This window comes from Rattus rattus, chromosome 14 (assembly GCF_011064425.1).
Source record: "Rattus rattus isolate New Zealand chromosome 14, Rrattus_CSIRO_v1, whole genome shotgun sequence".
NCBI lineage: Eukaryota > Metazoa > Chordata > Mammalia > Rodentia > Muridae > Rattus > Rattus rattus.
Window position 1 is genome coordinate 42695661 of NC_046167.1, and position 21227 is coordinate 42716887.

At 42.8% G+C, this 21227-nt stretch overlaps 3 protein-coding genes across 3 annotated transcripts; 1 reads left to right on the forward strand and 2 right to left on the reverse strand.

Moving 5' to 3' along the window:
- The first annotated feature begins 216 nt into the window (after positions 1-216).
- On the forward strand, positions 217-2440 carry H1-6 (H1.6 linker histone, cluster member). The gene has a single exon (XM_032884739.1). The coding sequence runs from the start codon at positions 1576-1578 to the stop codon at positions 2200-2202; it is 627 nt and encodes a 208-aa protein (XP_032740630.1). The 5' UTR covers positions 217-1575; the 3' UTR covers positions 2203-2440.
- Positions 2441-3647: 1207 nt separating this feature from the next.
- Positions 3648-4111, reverse strand: LOC116883583 (histone H4). Its single transcript, XM_032884763.1, has one exon. It carries the CDS (start codon positions 4106-4108, stop codon positions 3797-3799), a length of 312 nt encoding a protein of 103 aa, XP_032740654.1. The 5' UTR covers positions 4109-4111; the 3' UTR covers positions 3648-3796.
- Positions 4112-7877: 3766 nt separating this feature from the next.
- On the reverse strand, positions 7878-15431 carry Hfe (homeostatic iron regulator). The gene is made up of 6 exons (XM_032884765.1): positions 15269-15431; positions 12711-12974; positions 11491-11790; positions 10261-10536; positions 10037-10147; positions 7878-8698 (listed from the first exon to the last, which is right to left on the reverse strand). The coding sequence occupies exons 1-6, from the start codon at positions 15345-15347 to the stop codon at positions 8658-8660; spliced, it is 1071 nt and encodes a 356-aa protein (XP_032740656.1). The 5' UTR covers positions 15348-15431; the 3' UTR covers positions 7878-8657.
- Positions 15432-21227: the final 5796 nt, after the last annotated feature.

Genomic DNA, 21227 nt, shown 5'->3' on the forward strand with positions numbered 1-21227 from the left:
CAAATGTTTTCCTGAGACATAGGCACCTACCCACCCTCATGTTTTTCTTTTTCTTTTTTTTTTTTTTTTAAATTTTCATTAGATATATTTCTTTACTTACATCTCAAATGTTATTCCCTTTCCCGGTTTCCTGTCCATAAGCCCTCATCCTCTACCCTCCCCACTCCCATATGGGTATTCCCCCATTCATCCCCCTTACCACCCCCCCCCAGTTTTTCTTAATAAACAACTTTTCCTCATATTATCTTGAACTTTTCTGTAACATAGAGATCTCTGCCTCACAAGGGTAGTTATCTCCCGAAAGAACTCGGACTGTATGACTGCTACATTGGGCTTTATGCTCTACTTCAGTTGATATAATCACACTACCCCGTCTTAGCATTCTCCATAATGAACTAACTTAATTTAGGCCTCCCTTCTACTCGAATATCATGTTCCCTCCTTTTTTTTCTTCTTCTTTTGACATGTTTTCATTTTCTAGCTAAAGGTGACCTCAAAACTCACAGCAATCCTCCCTTCTTTATGCTGGGATTGCCAACAAGTTGCCACCATGCCCAGCTGTAAGCACTCTTATTTCTAGACATGTACCATGGATAAAGCCCTGGAAAGAACATTTCTCTAACACATATGTAGACATGTTTACCAGCCCAGTCATATTAAGAGATTGTGAACTCTGATTCCAGCTTTATAATTTTTAAATTAAGGGTAGGCACTGTGTCTGTTCATCTAGAGGTAGATAAGACATTGGAAGTTGTTGTAATGTGGGATGATGTCACAGGAAGTGGACTATTGTGGTGTTCAGTTGGAAAGGAGTACCAAACTCCTTTGATAACAGCCTTGAGGCTGGCTGATTTGACTATATAGATGTCATTGGTAAGATGCTTATAACCGCATCCAAAGCCCTTTTCTTAAGATTCAGGGGAAACAGCGTGCCTCTCACACGCTCTGTGGAGTGTTTATTAGGCCATTCTCCCTTCAAGAAGACCTCACCTTGGCGTTTTGGGATAATTCTAGGAACACTGTCTAATTCCACAGTGAGATAGTCAAGACATCTGTGTTACTTCTGTCAGGTATATATATAATTTCAGTGAGAATTAGGGCCTGCATAATTGATTTTCTTCACTAGTTAGAAGCCACATATGTAGAAGACCCCTCCCAAGATGTTGGATACATTTTCTACTAAAAGTTACTTTTGAATTAGCAAGAAAAAGAGAAAGTCTTCTTCTTCTTTTTGAATTTGATTGAAAATCAAGGGCGTTTCCCATTAGTTCTGACATGCAGGAACATTTGTCAATAAAGGGTAAAAAGTCAGGTGGAATCCAAGTTCCGGTGGGTCACCTGGTGTCATAACCTGAGCGATTCTGCAGAGAGCACACATGCAAGTTTCTACTTTTTGGGGGAAAAGAAACACAAATGCCCCTTCTCCAGGGGCGGGGGAGGCGCCTAGGGATGCACCAATCACAGCGCGCCCTGCTCTATATAAGGCCCCCCCCCAGGACCCCCTCTCTACTCCAGCGCTGTTCGCTCTCCTGTACTTTTTTTTAATTGGGTGTAGTTCTTGACCAGCTCTTGACTATGTCGGAAACGGCTCCTGCAGCCTCAAGTACTCTTGTTCCAGCTCCTGTAGAGAAACCTGCAACTAAAAGGCGAGGGAAGAAGCCTGGCATGGCCACTGCTCGCAAACCTCGGGGTTTCTCTGTTTCCAAGTTGATTCCTGAGGCCCTTTCCATGTCTCAGGAACGGGCAGGAATGTCCCTTGCTGCCCTGAAGAAAGCCCTGGCAGCGGCTGGCTATGACGTGGAGAAGAACAACAGTCGTATCAAGCTGGCCCTCAAGAGACTTGTGAATAAGGGAGTCCTGGTGCAGACCAAGGGCACCGGAGCCTCAGGCTCCTTCAAGCTTAGCAAGAAGGCAGCTTCAGGGAACGACAAGGGCAAGGGCAAGAAATCTGCTTCTGCCAAGGCTAAGAAACTGGGCTTGTCCAGGGCCTCGAGATCCCCCAAGAGTAGTAAGACCAAGGTTGTCAAGAAGCCAAAAGCTACGCCCACAAAGGGTTCTGGGAGCAGAAGGAAGACCAAAGGGGCCAAGGGCTTGCAACAGCGCAAAAGCCCCGCCAAAGCGAGGGCAACCAACTCCAACTCTGGGAAGTCAAAGATGGTCATGCAGAAGACCGACCTAAGGAAGGCAGCAGGAAGAAAGTGAGTTTCAAAGCCAGTTTTCAAAAACCCAAAGGCTCTTTTAAGAGCCACTTACATACTTCTTAAAATGGCCAAACACTGAGCAAAAGTTAGAGGTGGGCAGTCACTTAGGTCGACCTGCTGTTTAAACCCTAGACTGGAAACCTAGGAGGTCCCTATGTGTAGTTTATTTGGTTGTGGCTTTACATTAGAGTAAAGGTCACCATTGTAACATAATGTCTTTCATTCTAGAATAAAGATTACCATTAAAATGTATGCATTTCATCCTAGAAATGCCACCGTATCAAAAAAAGAGATGACCTCAGTAGTAGCTGGCCACTCTGATCAAATACTGAACTTAAATTTACTCATTAGAACACCAGTGACTGGCGTCCAGGCTTTCATAGCACCACTGTGAACCCAGATATTCAGTGACTAAGCTAGAGTTTATACATTTTTCTTGAGTTGGGTTTTTATTTCCTGAGTGATGGATTAAAAAAATACAACAGTTCCTAAGAAACTAAAATGTCTTTGAAGTTATTGCAATTGTGCGATGTGTCAACAAAGATTCATTTTTGTTCCACTTAGAAAGTAGTTTAATACTATTGATCTAACAGTTATTGTTGAAATGTATTGTGTATTTTATGAAAATAGCATGTAGGCTTTATGAAACTGACAAGAGCCATATTAAAAATTAAGGATTTATTTATTTATTTATTTATTTATTTATTTATTATGAAAATGTTAGGGTTTGAGTTCAACGCTCCAACATAACAAAAACAGTACCGGGAAAGTCTGGGATGAAGAATGTAAACAACTCAGTTTTTAAAGTCATTTAACAGTTTTATGGATTAAAGTGGGCCACAAATATTAAATCTACATTTATTTATTTTAGGCCTTTGTATGAGGAGTGACAAAAGATCATTTAGCAGGGTGGCTTGAGAAATTGTTCTGTCAAGAATACTTGATGCCTTTAAAGAAGTTTGTATATCAGAACACACAAGTGGCTCACAACTGCTAACTCCATCTTCCTGAAAATATGATTCCCGCTTCAGGCAGAGGGCAAAGACGGCACACCCGCACGAACTTAAAATATCAAGCCATTGGACAACTATGCAGTTTGTGCATAAACACTATCAACAGGCGGTCCCTAACACATTTGTGTATTTAGGCCTTATTAGTTGTATACAAAGAGTAACAGTTAAACATGTCTTCGGTTTTTGTAGTTAGCCCTTGCCTTAGACAAAATGGCTCCTGCTGGCAATTTGGATGGCACAAGTTTAGTGGAAGTAAATTGACTTAAGGTTATTTACAAAGAAACACTGAGAAACTGGGCTCATTTATTAGAAGGGAGCCTTAATCACATCGCATTAATACTTCAGTTCAGGACGATCTACTCAAAACCTTTAGTTAATGAAAGCTGTATGGTTATGGACTAGAATTAGTCTTACTTTCTAGCTGTGAACATCTAACCAGAGTATAGCATAGGACACCGCTTATATGCTACCTCGCATGCTCCAGAGCCAAGAAGCTTCGAAAAGTGAACAACTCTCTGAATGAGTTGGTGGGTGGCCCTGAAAAGGGCCTTTTGCAACAGCTAAGGAAAGCGCATTAGCAGCTTAACCACCGAAGCCGTAGAGTGTGCGGCCCTGACGCTTGAGCGCGTAGACCACGTCCATGGCGGTGACGGTCTTGCGCTTGGCGTGCTCCGTGTAGGTGACGGCGTCGCGGATCACGTTCTCCAGGAACACCTTCAGCACACCGCGGGTCTCCTCGTAGATGAGGCCGGAGATGCGCTTCACTCCTCCGCGCCGAGCCAGGCGGCGGATGGCGGGCTTAGTGATGCCCTGGATGTTGTCGCGCAGAACTTTGCGGTGACGTTTAGCGCCACCTTTCCCAAGGCCTTTACCACCTTTACCACGTCCAGACATGGTTGTGACAAAATACGGAGGGAAGAACGCAAGCTTCCCTTTAAATAGACCTTCTGCGGACCTGATTGAAGACCACAGGCGTTAGGCGGGGTTTTCGAATCACGTCCTTGAAAGGGGGTGGAGCAAACAGGATGAGTCATTGCAATCTGAATGTTTTCATTGGCTAGCAAACCTCAGCTATTCTTTGCGCGCTTTGTCTCCTAAAGACAGACCAGGTTTAAGTCCTGCCAAAACCTCATTGTCATCCCCAACCCTTTCTTTCCCGCGAAAGAAAGGCTTATTGGGGGCCATAACACAAAGCATATATCCCCATTTCTCGTTCGCTTTTACTTCTATCGTGTTATTAAAATAATTGATGGTTTCATTGACTCAGGTAAGATGTCCAAAACAGAGTGAATTAAATAAACCAAGGATGTCCCTTGGCAGTAATGTTTAAGCCCGTCCCTGGCAGTTTTGTTTGGGAAGGCAGAAACATTGAAAAGCATCTCCAATTGAGCACCCTAATTGCAAACTTCATATTCCCTATCTCGAGTCAGGGACCTAATGACTCTGTCTATCTTCTTTTTTATAAAAACTGAGACAGTCTTCAAAAGAATAAAGTTAGGCTATCGGTTATCCGCTACCTGCTTTGGTTCCAAGTTTGTTTCCCTTCCAGCCCTTATTAAGCACAGCATGGCTTGCTCAACGTTAAAACGTGTTTTGTTGAGCTGGCAATTACAGTACAGGGCTAATACTTGATTAAGGTCATTACAAAGCTGACAAAGTTCTTGTGAAGCTTGTGATAAGATTAGTGATGTCAAAACAAGGCTAATCCTTTTTTGAAAAGATTTATCTATCAAAAAGATAAGTACACCATAGCTGTCTTCAAACACACCGGAAGAGGGCATCAGATCTCATTACAAATGGTTGTGAGTCATCATGTGGTTGCTGGGATTTGAACTCAGGACCTGTAGAAGAACAGTTAGCGTTCTTAACAACTGAGCCATCTCTCCAGCTCCAGGGCTACAAATTCTTATTCAGGCAAATAGGGAGGGAAGTAGAGAAGCTTTTCCTCAAAACACTATTTTTCTTTTTCTCCACTTTGGACAAGTTAAAAACCAGCACCCCTGAACCATCAGAATGTATGCTGGGCAGGGCATGGCCAAGTGCTGTTTAGTAATATGTAAACAAATGCATTGGTGTACTGTATGTGAAAGAGTAGGGATTAGTCACTAAAGAACAAACAAGTTATGCTCCAAAATGTTGAGGAAGATTTGAAATTTCAGGTGTCAGTCAATACACACACCTTTCATGCTTAAAGCTCTTCAGAATGGCTTGATAGCCATTATTAAATCAGAGTATTTAAAAAAAGATATTGGTTTAAAAATAACATGAGAAAATTTGGCACCTTACGTGCAACATTTTTTTCTTTGAAATGCGTCTAGGGGTTGCTGCATTGGAGTTGCCTCTCTTTTTTCCTTGCACCAGTTAAAAGGAAATGGTTCCTGTGAGGACCTTCCAGCAGGCATGAGTCACTGTTGAAGGAGCCTCAAAGATCTTTGTCTTCTCTACCTTCTGTTCTTTTGGCAGCCTGGGAACTCAGCCTTGGCTTAGCATACCAGCCTTTCCAGTAGCTAGTTCGCAATTCTCTTTTACTTATGCACTTTCTCTTTGAAAGAAATAGAAATACACAGACACACAAACACAGACACACACAGACACACAGACACACACAGACACACAAACACAGACACACACAGACACACAGACACACAGACACACAGACACACAGACCCACACACACACACACACACACACACACTTTGTTATTTGTTCTTTTAAGAGAATTCCATTTTCGCCCAAGCTGGCCTCCAGCTCACTGTGTAGCTGAGAATGAGTTGAACTCTGATGTAGTTGCCTCCACCTCCCACCTGCTGTCATTAGAGTGCACCTAGCACATCTGGTGCTTTTCTGGACAGGGGTTGCCCCTTCCACTAATCCCTACGCAACACTGCCTCTCCACAACCTACTGTGAAGTACTGAAGGAAGCCACCAGGTGTCACCCTTCTTCTATCTTCAACATTGTGTAATTGTTTAACCAGAAATGAGTAGAGTTGGGGGAGATTTGAAATTTAAGTCTTAATTCCTCCAGTGAAGGTCCTAAAATTTTATGAAAAAGTCAGAAGAAATACGAAGCACACAAAATGCAAATGTATTATTTGTCCGGTATAATTAGTATCCCATTACTTAGATAGCTGTAACATGAAGTGGAGGAAAGTCTGTGTTCTGCTCTATACAGGGGGATATTTAGGGAGAACAAATCAGTGTGCTTTTGGCTTGCCTCGTAGATTAACACTGTTTACAACTCAGACGATGATGTCCTTATGGCGAAGGAAAACTGTCAATCTAGCTATCACAGTGCAGTGAAAATATTCTAAAAGACACAGGTAACAAAGTATAAATCTACAATCCAATTGCTCAGGAGGTGTGGTTTAAGGCAGGCCTGAGTTCCATAGTGAGCTTGATGCTGTCCTGGACTAGATGGTGTCTAATTTTAAAAACTTAAAGAAAACCAAACCAAAAAAGCCAAAATTAGAAGAGATATGTGTCCATACAATGGTGAGTTAACAAATAGTCATAAAATGGACAAGAGTATCAATTAACCTGTATTAACTGGCACATTTGCCAAATTGTTTAATAGTTGCACACATTTTGAGGGGAGTGATACGGAGGCAATATACCAGGTGCTAGTGGAGATTGTCACTCATTGAGGAAATGATGGGGCTACGTTTATCCATTTTCAACAATGAATTAAAGTTCTGATGTGTTTTTTCTACCTAACTTTCACAAACAGGAAATAATACAAAGGTCAAAAGAAAAAAAACTTTACATCTCAGCTCAAAGTCAGTGTTCATTAAAGAAACTGGAGCTATTGGTCTGAGGCACTTGGTTTGCAGGATGGAATTCATACCACAGTCATGCAGGCAAATGTGTGCTTAGGGGGAAGTGAACATGTGCCATCTGAGTGGAGATATGAGTCCACACACATGTGCATGTGCATGTACACATATATGAACACACATCTTCATGCAGACAGATGTGTATACATATACAAACATGATGCAAACACAGGCTTGACTTTTTAACTTTTCATGAAAGTCTTTTCTGAAATCTAGTAATTTCTAGGTTGTCTAGATTGCATTTTAAATGTGCACAACCAGCAATGAGCAGCAGGACCCTAGCAATCAAGAATTCTCTAAGCTTTTTGACAGCTTCCATGTTACTTCCTTAAGATGAGACACATTGATGGATTATTGGCTGCCCAGGCAATCACTTTAAAGTTCTATTTACAGAGGCATTGCTTTAAGGTTAAGCTTTATAACAGAACTTAATAAAAACAAACAAACAAACAAACAGCAAACTAGATGCCAGAGGAAGCAGGAGACTAGGGAATGGAGTCACTACTTAGTCCCTGCCCTCTTCCTCTAAGGTTGAAAGGTGATAGTTGATAGTTGAGGACTGGTGTTTGGCAGCCGTTTCCCATCATGTGGGTCAAACTCACTGAAAAGAAACCCCAGCAGACAAGGAAAGGGCCATCTTCTCCTTTCCCCACTTACTTCATGCCATTCATGCCGTTGGGTGGTACAGAGAGGTGCATCTAAGAGCCAGGATGGCATTTCTACAGCTGTCTTTCTGTGTCTCTGGTCAGCTGTGAGATAGTTTTCATTTTTTGCATCTACAGAAAAGTAACATTGTTGCAGATAATAATTTCCACTTCATAGACTCATCAGTAGGTCCACACATGCTTTATGTTTAGCAGGTGATCAGAGCAGAGTATGTTATTTAGCACAAGTGCAAGCTACACTTCATTATGATAACCGTTTATGGTTTCTATTTTCAGGACAAGGAGAGAGGGTACTTCATAGGCATCATGTCACAAATACATATGACACTGACCTTTGAAAACCTCACACCTTTGTGCAAATAGGGACATATAACCCTCACCATGTACACAAACATCTATATTTTCTCAGTGGGTGGCTTCTCCAATTGCACAGTGTGTAGCGTTCATAGCTTTATTGCTATAACATTCCAACGGCAGAGAAGTCAGAGTAGTCACTAACAGATAGAGAGGCTCAAATGACAGTTGAATGGGTCCTAGGATATGTATGAAAAATTCTGGCACAAGAATGTGTGCATCCCAGGATGAAGGTTCATAACTTCTTCAGATGTGGAAATGAATCATGTGTCCCCCAAATTTAGTGGGGCTTTTTAAGTAGGCATACGAAGTCTAGGTGGATGCAGAAAACGAAGGATGCCTGCAAGTAGCAGCTTAAAGATCATGAGACTGGTTCTGAAGGGAGAGGTTGCAGCTGGGGCAGTCACTATTATTCAGGAACTGAACTTAACTGGAGAAAACACCTTAAGAAAGCAAACAGGGAAAGCTAAGGGCAGAGTCCTCAGGCAGTTTCTGTGTGTTAGGTCCAGCTGTGTTCTAGAATGGAGCAAGTGTGTCCCCTCCAAGTCTTTGGCTGAGTCTTCTCTCTTCTGTGGTTCTGCATGCTGCAGGTCACTCACACTCTGTTAAGACATAGTCACCCATGGTTCCTCCTGGGAAGACAAGAGACCCAGGAAGGGACATCACTGGCCAGGCATCATCTTGTCCTGTCCCTTCCCACCTCCTCCATCCCCAACCTTGCTATTCAAGGACTCCATTGGATTTCTGAAATGGTTACTCTTTGTGGGAGAATCTCTGTGTGAGTAAAGGCTGCCTTTGTATTACCAGATCTTGAGTACAGGCAGGACTTCAGTACTGTTATTCTAATGAAGCATCACCTGACTCAGTGTTTTGTAAACATCTCCATCATCTTCTGATTGGTTTAAGAAAAGCTGAACAGCCTATAGGGAAGCAGGAGCTTCCTGGGAGGGATAAGAATTCTGGGAAAGAGACTGAGGTTGGAGATTTGCCAGCCAGACACAAAGGAAGAAACAGGACCCTGTACGGGTAATGAGCTATGTGGCAGTGGCAGGACAGGGCCAGATGGTCAGATTTACTTAAATGAGTAAGTTGAGAGTTTGCCAAGCTAAGGCCAAGATTTCGTAATTACTAAAAAATCTCTGTGTTATGACCGGGGCTGTTGGCGGGTTGAGACAGTCTGGAGGTAACCATTGGTATGGAGCTGTTTAGTAGCTAGCTACCTAATGGCTTTCCTTGTCACCTAACTCACTTCCTCACAACCCATTCACTAAACACAGACATTGTTCCCTTGCTTTTGTGACTTCGCCAGCTGCCCAATTACCAGAACATAATGTTCCACGGGCCTATGTTGGCTCACTGCTTTCTCCCTTGTGTTTTATCCATGCTGCAGATACCCAGAGAGGGGGAAAGAGAATACATTGTGAGTGAGGGACAGAGGAAGTCAGGGACAAGGCCCAATAATACACTATCCTACTCAGCATTGTTGTTGTTGTTGTTGTGGGTTGTGGTGGTGGTGCTGGGGTGTGTGTGTGCTAAGACAGAGTCTCACAATGTAACCAACCCAGGCTGGCTTTTAACTCTTGGCAATCCTCTTGCTGACATTAGGGTCACAAAGCACCATACCAGTTTTACATATCCTTTCTGGATGTAATTTGACCATTTCATCCAGTGACACCCCACATTCTTCAGGGGTCTTCTTTAGCTGCCTCTACTTGTCCTGAATTCTATTCCACACTAGATTTAGGTTCTGGGACTTACCCAGTGACTTTCTCAACCTGAAATCCCCCTCTACCTTAAATAACACCTGCACAACAGTAGGGGCCTAGAAGGTGTTTCCTGAATTAGGAACTTCTTGTCTGGGAAAAACAAAACTAAGCAAAACACACCCAGAGATGGGCTGGCACTTTCTGTAGGAACTCTGTGACCTGGAGGAAGACGCACCATGACACTTCCTCCATGTTCCCACTCACCTGAAGCCTTCCTTTTCCTTAAGACTAGGATCAGAATTCCAACAAAGAAGATGGCACAAATGGTGATCCCACTTATGATTCCAATAATCATGTCCTGAGACCGTGAGGGCTCTAAAAACAACACGTGAAAATTCAAGTCCACGACTACCACATCCCATCCCAGAGCAGACTGCTCTCTCCCTGCAAAGGTGACCACCTCTACAGCCCTGTATGCCCGTCCTCACCCCAAGTGGCAGTGAGAGGCTGAACCAGGCCTGGGTGCTCCACTTGACAGCTGAATCTTGTCTCTTCTCCAGGGGCCACAGCCAAGGTTAGCCAGCCCTGATAGGTCCCATCCCCATTTGGCAGCACGTTCTCAGGGTTGACATCCTTGGCATCTAGGGGCTGGCTGTCCTTCAACCACCTCATAGTGATGTTCTGGGGGAAGAAGTTCAGAGCCTGACACCTTAGAGAGGTCCCTGTAGAGGCCCAGTGGCGAGTCACTTTCACCAAAGTAGGCACTTGAAGGAAAAGAAGAAGTACATGAGGAGGGTTGTTTTAAGCTGAGCAGGAGAACTGGAATTTTCACTTCTCTTTTTTGGTAGGAAAAAGAGCACACCCTCTCCAGAGAAACCGGCTGCCAGAGATGCCATTTGGTATCCTGAAAATGGCTTCATGATGGCTTCAAGATTAAGCCACACACTAAGGAAGTGCCACATTGAAGAACAGCACTTCAGTCTGTTCTGTTTAGCACTCTTTGCCCAGTCCTCTGGCCAGGCCACTGACATTCCCCTTTCTAACTTTGTAGTAGCTGTGTTACACACCTCAGTATAAATTGGAAATTCTGTCCCCAACAGTGGGCTTACACTTTGAAATCCAAGATTTGGGAAGACGAGGGTCTGTTTTGTGGCTAATCAGGCCTACAAGTGAGATCTAGACCAACCTCAGCTACAATGTGAGAGACTAAAGAAGAAAACAACAAACAGATAAACAACAACAAAACGAATGGCATTGACTAGATGTGGTTGTTTATGACCGTAATCCTAGAAAACTTGGAAAGCCGAAGAGGGGGATTTCTAGGAGTTTGAGCCCAGGCTGAGTTTCATAACAAGTTAATCGGTCTGGGCTACAGTGTGAGATTTTGTCTAAAGGGAAAGAGAAAGAAAGAAAGAAAGAAAGAAAGAAAGAAAGAAAGAAAGAAAGAAAGAAAGAAAGAAAGAAAGAAAGAAAGGAAGGAAGGAAGGAAGAAAGAAAGAAAGAAAAGAAGAAATGAAAGAAAGAAAGACGGATGAAGGAAAGAAGAAAGAAAAAGAGAGAGAAAGGAAGACAGAAAATTAGAAATGACTAAACTGGAAATCTTAGTATTCAGAAGTATTTTCTCTATACTTGGGAGTGGCTGAATCCTTCGCCTTGGTACTTGGGATTTTACTCCACTGCCACTCTGGAGTTTGGGGCCTGAGCACAGTTCCTTGTACCTTGCTGTCCCAGAATCCCTCTCTGGAGCTCCAGGAACTGCTTCAGCTGCTCGGGGCAGTCCCTCTCCAGGTAGTCCCTGCTCTGCCTGGCACGGATCCTGTGCTCTTCCCACTCCATCTTGGTGGCCCAGGCCCTTGGCTCGGCTGCACTCCAGTTCAGTGTCTTGGGGCAGAATTCAAGGTGATCTTGCCCATCGTAGCCATATTTCCAGAAGCCACTGGTACTGTTGTCTTCATGCACCTCACATCCTAGGATCACCTGCAGGATGTGAGACTCAGGCACCACTCTCAACTTCGTGACTGGAAATGAAAATGTTGGTTTTTGTCTTTACCATCCCCAAGTATTGAATGATCTCCCTCTTGGTTTCCCCCCACCCCAACCCCAGGATCTCACTTTAAGATATGTTACAGGATATTTGAACCTGTTTCTAGTTTGTGTGGCTGGGTCCTTAGCATTCTAATCCCTCTGTGTGACATATAAACACACCTTATTACTCACCTTTAATACCAAACAGCGAAGGTAAAGTTAGTTTGTAGAAGGAAGCACCCATGTTTGAAAGTGAGGCAGACAAAGTGACAGAATAGGATATACCCAACTGTCACAAGAAGAGAAAGGAAAAGGATGAGACAGACAGTACAGGAACGAGAGAGTGCAGTGTAGGAATAGAGTTTGTGGAGAGCAGTGCAGTAGGGTGGAGAGGGAGACTAGAGCAGCACAGAGAGGGAGGAGGAGGCAGTTTTACCAGGTGAGCTTTACAGAGACAGATTGAAGAGAGAACAAACTAGACACAGGTGAAGACAGTATAAGTAAGGAAATGAGAAGGAACCAGAAGATTGGAAAACATTGCCAGAGTTAGTGTGAGGTCAAGCACAGTAATGCAGAGGCTGAGAGAAAAGCCAGATTGAATAAGCAGCTGGGAGAGGAGTTTGGGCCAGAATGTCTGAGTTGAATAAACCAGCTAGAGTTCAGAAAGAGCTAGAAAAAGTGAGTTTATTGAGAGCAAGTCTCAGAGGCCGAGAACATTCTAGTCCTAGATTGACTGTACAGAGGCTAGAAGCTTCCCTGAGTAGGTCTAGATTAGCACATGGAGGCAGAAAGCCTCCTAGACATCAAGTACATCAGGAGAATAAAAGTTACTTTTTCAAAGCTATATTCTCAAGGTAGGAAAATAGTTCTATTCTCTTAGTACCTCAGGGAAGTGACTCCCCTCTCTACATACCCTTACTGTGGTTATAGTTGCCCATGATGGTCCAGAAGTCCACTATGAACATGTAATCCCACCCTTTCAGGCTCTGACTCAGCTGCAGCCACAGCTGGCTTGATGTCTGCCCCAAGATCCATGGGGCCCTGGGCTCAGCACGGCGACTCTCGTGATTGTAGGATACAAAGAGCTGGTCATCCACATAACCCAGAGCCTCAAAGAAAGGCAGCCCGAGATCTGGCTTTGAGGCACCCATGAAGAGATATCGTAGAGAATGTGAACCTGGGGAAATCAGCAAGCATTCAGAATGGACAGCCAGCAGACAGCAGGATCAGGATGCAGGAGTTCCACAGCCCTGGGTTACCTCCTACTACTAGTGCATCCTCCCTGTGGAGTGACACAGTTCTTCTCTTCCCTGCACAGCCCTGGCTGTTCTGGCCTCTTGCTCTTATTCTGCTAACTTTGATGCTCTCTACTTGAATGGATAGGTCACCCCCCACCCCCAACTCCCCCTGACCTAGACCCTGGAAGATCTTTGGGTTTCTCTAGCTATGTGGGCTGAGCTAGGAGTTGCTGCTGAATCCATTAAGATCAAAATCCTAAGGAGTTGGAGGTACTGGGTTTTCTCCACTTCCGTCTCTGAACATTTTCAAGTACAGATGTTGTCTAAAAAATGCCGGCGAGTGTCCTGAGATATAACTCAGGACAACCTGTCAGCAAACAGAGGGCTTCCAGGAAAGGGAACTGACAGCAACTCTCAGCATGGGCATTTTCCCATCACTTTCCCTCAATTCTGGAACAAGGTTGCCTTAGCTTAGAATTGCACCTGGCATGGGGTCAGCGCTTCACAAAAGTTTGTTGCCATAGAGTGGTGGCTCACAGTTCTGACCCTAATACTCTGGAGACTGAGGCAGGAGGATTATCTCAGCTTTGAGTTCGTCCTTATATGCATAGGTGAGTTCCAGGCCAGTCTGAACTACATAGGGAGACACCCCATGCCATGGTTTCTGGAAGGGAAAAAAAAAGGTCAGACTTAAGTTTATGTTCTTTGCAACCTGAGGAAAGATGTAAGCTAGTTAACTGGCAGTAACTGCTGTTTCCCAGTGCATAGTCAAAGAGGACCACAGATCTGAGCATTATTAAAGTGTATTAAGCAGCATTTTGGCATCCTTTAGAAAAGGCTTGTTAAATCCTTTTTAATGTGCAAATCAGCAAAGCCCTTCTGAACAAGGTCCTACAGAACAATGATCTACCCTAGGGGGTCACATATCAGATACCCTGCATATCAAATATTTACATTATGATTCAAGAGAGCAAAATTTCACTTATAAAATAGCAACAAAATTTTATGATTGGGATCACCACAACATGAGAAACTGTATTAAAGGGTTGCAATATTAGGAAGGTCAAGGAACACTGGGCAAGAACCAGGTGCTCAGAAGGTGACTCTGTCAGAAGGTACTATCCTCTTACCCACAGTGCTTAGCCTGCCTTCTGTGTCTCCTCAGACTTTTTCCTGCTGGACTCTCCTTTCTTAACCTATCTTATTCTCTTCCAAGGATGAAGGCACAAAGATATAATTGTCCCAAACCTGAAGTTCCCTTGGATTACAGGAATACCATCAAAGCCTCAGGGCAGGACGGACACTGTTTTCCCCACTCCATCACACCAGAGCAATTATCTATCAGGTCTACGTAGCACATAGGAGCAGAACAAACTGTTACATTGTGCCCTAACAACAAACAGGTGAACAATTTATGGACTGGGATGCAGGATCCAGGAGCTGTCTATCTAGAGGAATCCTTTGCTTTCTGTTTAAATCTAAATGTCATGGCAGGACCCTGAAGATGGACTCTTGCTGGGTCACTTGATCTTGCCAGTATGGCTACACTGAATAGAACTGTTTCGTTATTACTGGACTTCTTATTTGGAACTGTTACCAACCACAAGGGCCGCTAGAGTCCTGGCCTTCTGCCCTAAAATCTTTGGTTACAATATTACATCCATTTGAAATAAAAATGACGTTTCGAGATGAAAGAACAAATGCCAAGAATGCGGAAAGGTCCAAGACCCCCACCCAGCGCTCCCTTTGCTTTATCTAAAAACAAAGCACACACACACACACACACACACACACACACACACACACACACACACACACACACACACACACACACAAAGTGACACAGTGGGGTTCGACCCAGCGCAAGGAAAACATCCTTTCCCAGAACCGACTTTGGTCACCCTTTGGTGAGAAATTTCAGATCCCAGGTCCGTTAGGGAGGTAGGATAACACAGTCCACAATAAAAACCCTGAAACAGAGATTGGAGACCGAGACCCCAGGCTCAGGTAAGCCAACGTGGCTCCTTACATGGCTGCCTAGTGACACCCTGACAGAGCAGCGGCAGAGGTGCCCCAGACAGCTAGCTGTGTGGCAGGTGTTCCTGCTCAGGGTCTGCGTGCAGAGAGCTGGAAGGGAGATCATAGAGGGATTCTGAAGGGAGAAACTCCAGGAGCGTAGGAAGCTACTTTCGGTTTTGCGTCTCACACCCCCACCTTTTCCTCCCGCACTCACCCGGCCGCAGCGCCTGCGGGGCCACGGACCACAGCAGCAGCAACAGCAGCCGCACAGGGAGCCCAGCTGATAGGTCCATGCCTCCAGCTGGGTCCACCGGTTTTCACTAGGACCTGGAAACGCGGAGGATCCAAGAAGTCACCCTGTAGCCATTGCTGAGGCTTCAAACCTCTCATACAAAACTTCCTGGCAAGCTGGATCCCTTTCCGGGACATTGGGGAAAAGAAACAAGTACCAGTGGCTCAAGTCTGTGTCCCCAGCACTCATAGGCAGGGGTAAAGATTGCTGTGAGTTCAAGTCCATCTTGTGCTACAGAGTAAATTACAGGACGGCTTGGGCTACAGAGTGAGACTGATTAAAAACAAACAAACAAACAAACAAACAAACAAACGAACGAACGAACGAACGAACCCTAAGATTAAAAAGAACAAGAGAGTATCCAGAACTTGAAATCTGTATCCTGAAGCCAAGAATGCTTGCTTATGTCACAGTCAGTGACCCAGGTGACCCATCCTCCAGTCCCCATCTCTTAAATCACTGTAGATATTGTTGATTGTGAAAACTTATCACAACTTGAGACCTAAATATTCAACATTTCCACACTTATCCAAATTATGACTTAGGCATTTCAATCATGTTAACATTTTTAATGTATATTTAGAGTCTTTTAACTATGTAACAAATTTAGTAAGTGGTACCTTTCTAGAAATGTCACTTGGCAATTTGAGAGGAAAAACAAATTAGGAAATGTAGGGCTCTTAACTGCATGTGATTAGTTCAAATATGGTAGAGAGAATGGGTACTTCGGGTTCGGTTATGTTTTTCTTTTTCTTCTTTTCTTTTTTTTGTAATGTAATTAATGCATCTAATATGTAAAAATCAGCAGGTTTTCATATATTCAATGAAGTTAGTAGCCATTACCAATCAATCTGAGAATATTTGCCTTTTTTTTTTTTTTAACCTCACTGGATTTTAGCCATTTGCCTCTCAAAGTAATACATCGTCCCCGCCCCACCCCCAACATGAACGATCACTAATTCATGTTTTCTTTGATTCTGACATGCCCTGAATGTAGCATGCATACTGCCTGTAGCTGTTGTTTGTTTGACTGTGTGCGTGTGTTTGCGTGAGGAGGGGGGGTTTCTGTTGTTTACTATAATGTCATTATATATCCTTGTCCTGACTGATCATATTCTTGACTCCACACTTTCTCCCCTCCTCAGCTTGTGCACTTGTGAGATTCTCCCAGTTTCTACTTTGGTGAGTAACATTTTTATGAACATTGGAGTACATTTAATGTTGTCTTATGATCTCATTGCTCCCACATATACAGCCCTGAGATGGCATAGTAGTCATTAAGCCTTTTAATGAACCGCTAGACTGTTTTCCAGTAACTGTAGGCTTCACTTCACCTTCCCATTAGCAGAGTATGTGAGTTCTGATTTTTCTACATCCTTCACTGCCCATCTTTATAACTTTAGCCAACCCACCGCATAGGAAACGGCACCACAGGGTTTGATTTCATTTCCTTGATAACCAGTGATATAAAACATCATTTAAATTATTGCCACTTTGGAAATCTTTGGAGAAATGTCCTTTCAGATTCTTGTCCATTTGGGAGGGGGGGCTTTGGGGGTTAAGTTATTTGTCACCTGTGTCATCAAAAGGTGTTTCTCAATATTATTTGTAACAGTGAGTTTGGTGAGACTACTAGTCATCAGTATGTGTCACTGTGTCCTGTGAAATCACTTACTAGCTTGTCTGAATTTTGAATAAGGTAAGGATTTACATCCTCTGTGACGCTGTCATGGATATCTCTCTAGTTGCTGTAAATGTTTGTGCATCTTGCTTGCTAAATTCTTACAGTGCCTTCTTCTCATTTGCCACTCCAGCTTAGTACATCAAGAACTTGAACAAGTGCTGAGACGTTATGTCAGCAACAGACGCATACCCCATGGTGAAAATATCTGTTGCCAGCTATCTCTTCAAATCCTATGAGAAATAAGCACCACAGGTCCTGTTAATATGCGAACCCATTTCCATCTATGATGGTTTGTATTTGCTTGGCCCAGAGAGTGGCCCTATTAGGAGCTGTGGCCTTGTTGGGAAGGTGTGTCTCTGTGGGCGTGGGCTTAAGGCCCTCACCTTAGCTGCCTGGAAGTGAATCTTCCATTAGCAGCCTTCTGATGAAGATGTAGAACTCTCACCTCCTCCTGCACCATGCCTGCCTAGATGTTGGCATGTTCCTGACTTGAGGATACCTGAACCTCTGAACCTGTAAGCCAGCCCCAATTAAATGTTGTGCTTATAAGACTTGCCTTGGTCATGGTGTCTGTTCATAGCAGTAAAACCCTAACTAAGACCGATGGCATGATGAACGAAGCTAGATAACAGATATTCACACACATTTGACTTCTCCTCAGTATGTGAGTATGTCCCCAACCTCTCTCACTGGTAGATGTATTTACATGTCCTTTCTCCACGGTTATACATCTACCTATACATCTGCACTTATATGTATGTACTATATATGTATGTACTAAACCATCCACCCGACAAACATGCACCTGTATCTCACCTCCACTGGAGGGAAATAGGGAAGTGAGGCAAAGTTACAGAAACCAACCTGCTGCATAATCTGAAATGTCAAAAACACAAACCATATTGTTAAATAGGGATGAATAAAAGATTTTTAAAATCACACACACACACACACACACACGCGCGCGCGCGCGCGCGCGCGTGCATTTATGTTTTTGTGTGGAGTTATATATGTGGGCACACCTGTGGAAATCAAAGGGTAACTTGCAGAACTTGGTTCTTTTCTTCCAGTATGTGTGTCCCAGAGATCGAACTCAGGTTGATAGATTTATCACTAATTACCTTTACTTGCCGAGTGATTTCACTAGCCAGGGATGAAGTTTGTAACATCGTAATTAGTACTTCTGTTCAGTGAAATATACCATGGATAAAGTTTTATAGCTAACAAAATATCAGAGACATAATAAACTGAAACATACAAAATGATTAGTAACTAGAATGTAAAAATTATTTCTGTACACGAAGAAGGTTCAGGCAGAAACTCAAAGGCAGACTTGGATGAAAGAAATGATCATAAAATGGACATATTAGAAAGCCCAAGACATATGTTAATGAAAGAAATGTAAAGTGATATTTCATTTCACATTATCATGTTGGAAAGTTGAGTAATGCCTAGTATTGGGGAAGATAAAGACCTAGGGATCCTTGTGCATTAATGAAGTGTAGGTGGCAGATTCCACTCCACTTCTTAGCTGAAACCATGAGGCTCAGCAGAAGGTGTGAGCCTGAGGCTCACCCACTGAGATAATGCAGTGCTGTTTTATAGCAATGCAAGTCAGTTAATGCAGTGAAGAAAAAACCTCAGTGGAGGTGACGAAATGTACCAACGATGCATTAAGGAATAAAAACACAGACTTTTTTCCCCTATTGAATTACTTTGGCTAGGAATGAGCCCACATTTGAATTGTCCACTTGTCTCCCTATCTGTTCCATCTGTCTGTAGTCAATGGTTATTGGACCAGGGTCCAGCCTCAACACAGGATTGGAGTTCTTAACTGGAAGCAGGGATATCTGGAAGTCACAAACTGACAGGCAATTTAAGGCTTAAAGTTACTCTCTTTGCGCTCTCTCTCTCTCTCTCTCTCTCTCTCTCTCTCTCTCTCTCATGCACTCTGCTTTCTTCCATTGAGCTTTTCATTCTCGAACTCCCACACTTATGTACACCTCTGTTCATTACCCTTTCATTCTCACACACACTCTTCATACACACCTCACACATATCCCACACACACCACATGCACTCTCCTTTCACTCACACACACAATCTTCATACACACCTCAAATTCTCTATTCACTCTTCACATTCTCTCTCCAGTCTTCACATGTTCTTTTCATGCTCTCTCATTTGCTCTCTCATTCGCTCTCTCATTTGCTCTCAGATTTGCTCTCACATTCGCTCCCTCATGTGCTCTCTCATTCACTCTCTAGCTTTTCTCTTGCCCCAGTCTTGCAGGTAGAAAAAAGACATTGTATAATCATTGCCAAGTCAAATTAAAAAAAATAACCACATCCCACAAAGAATTAAGAATTACAATTTTTCCTCAAAGTTTCAAGCTTTCCCTATTCCCAGGCCTGTGGTAATAATAATAATAATAATAATAATAATAATAATAATAATAATAATAATAATAATAGCAAACTTGTAATTATCTAAACTTTAACTTTTCTACTAATCCAAAAGCAGGTAGAAAAAAGACATTGTATAATCATTGCCAAATCAAATTAAAAAAAAAAACACATCCCACAAAGAATTAAGAATTACAATTTTTCCTCAAAGTTTCAAGCTTTCCCTATTCCCAGGCCTGTGCTAATAATAATAATAATAATAATAATAATAATAATAATAATAATAATAATAATAATAATTGCAAACTTATAATTATTTAAACTTTAACTTTTCACTTATTATACTTTAGAGCTCAAAGCTCCGAGGTCAGCTACTTGAATTTTCCTGCGAAGTTCTAATGATAAGTGATATAGGCAAAGCTGCCAGGTAGTAGCCAGAAAGAATCAAGTGAACCCTTAACTCAGTAATTCCGCTAGCTTTCTGTTCCTTGCACACAATGACTCTTGTAAGAGTCCCAGTATTTTGACTTATCCAGCAACCACTCTCAAATGGTATATGAAACTTATTTCCTAACTTTAATAACTTTTTCCATTCTTAAGGTCCCAATATTGGCTCTAATTCATTTTCTAATAATTTCTTTAAAGTTTCTTTGCAAGTCAAGCATTAATCTGGAACTAATATTATGCAGTTATTACATTGTTTCCAAGATGAGAACACACAGCATGCACCTGGGCCATTAGGGCTGTGCTGTGCCCTTATGCCTCATTTTCCAATTATTTAAGAATCATTACATCGAGGAACATCTAGTTTCACAGGATTCACCAGAGCAGAAGGAGAAAGAAGTAGGAAAGTCAGATATAATAGAATAATTATGCACACCAAGGCCAACTGAAAGGCAGTCATGCACAAATGAGATCTATACATCCGTTGTCCAGGGCTAAGGTTAGGAGAAATGGGATCAACCTGTTTTTACAAAGAGCTGCTGTGGGCTACTGAGATGTGTCCATCCTGGCCTACTGCAGGCAACCTCTTATTTCAGATGGTGGGTCCCCTGGAGGGATGTGTCTCTGGCTCCTCAGGGTCCCAGAGGCCACCCTTCTTTACAAGGAGCTGCCACAGACTTCTGAGATGTCTCCATCCATGTCTACTGCTGGCAGTCCCTGTCATCGTATGTTGTCCCCAGCAGACTATCTGTTGTTGTGTGTGTGTGTGTGTGTGTGTGAGAGAGAGAGAGAGAGAGAGAGAGAGAGAGAGAGAGAGAGAGAGAGAGAGAGAGATCTGTGCCTATGACAAGCAAGGAACTTTCCTCTGTATTTATTGGAGTGTACAGAAAATGGTACTTGAGATAAGTGAGGGATTCTTTTCAGAGATCTTTAAAAGAAGTTTCCAAAAGTTACTTTCCTGATAGCGACTCAAACTAACACTGAAAACCACAAAGGTGTTATAAACCTATATTCATATGTTATTTTCAATTCTTATGAGATATTTGTTTTAATGTTTCTGTCCAACGGCTCGCTGCTTTCAGTAAAGGATAACACACACACACACACACACACACACACACACACACACACACAATCACACAATTTTGAAAAGGAATATATAATTTAAGGTTAATCTACATATTTGGCTTAGGTTGCAAAAGCTGATTACATGGGACATGAAGGTATATTAAGGTTAGTCCCGTTGTTCTCTTAAAGGCAGTGTAAATAAAATAAATACCGTAGGGCAGGAGGCTAAGTACATAGGTTCACCCTCTTCGAACATAAAGGGAATTTTCGTAAAATGTTT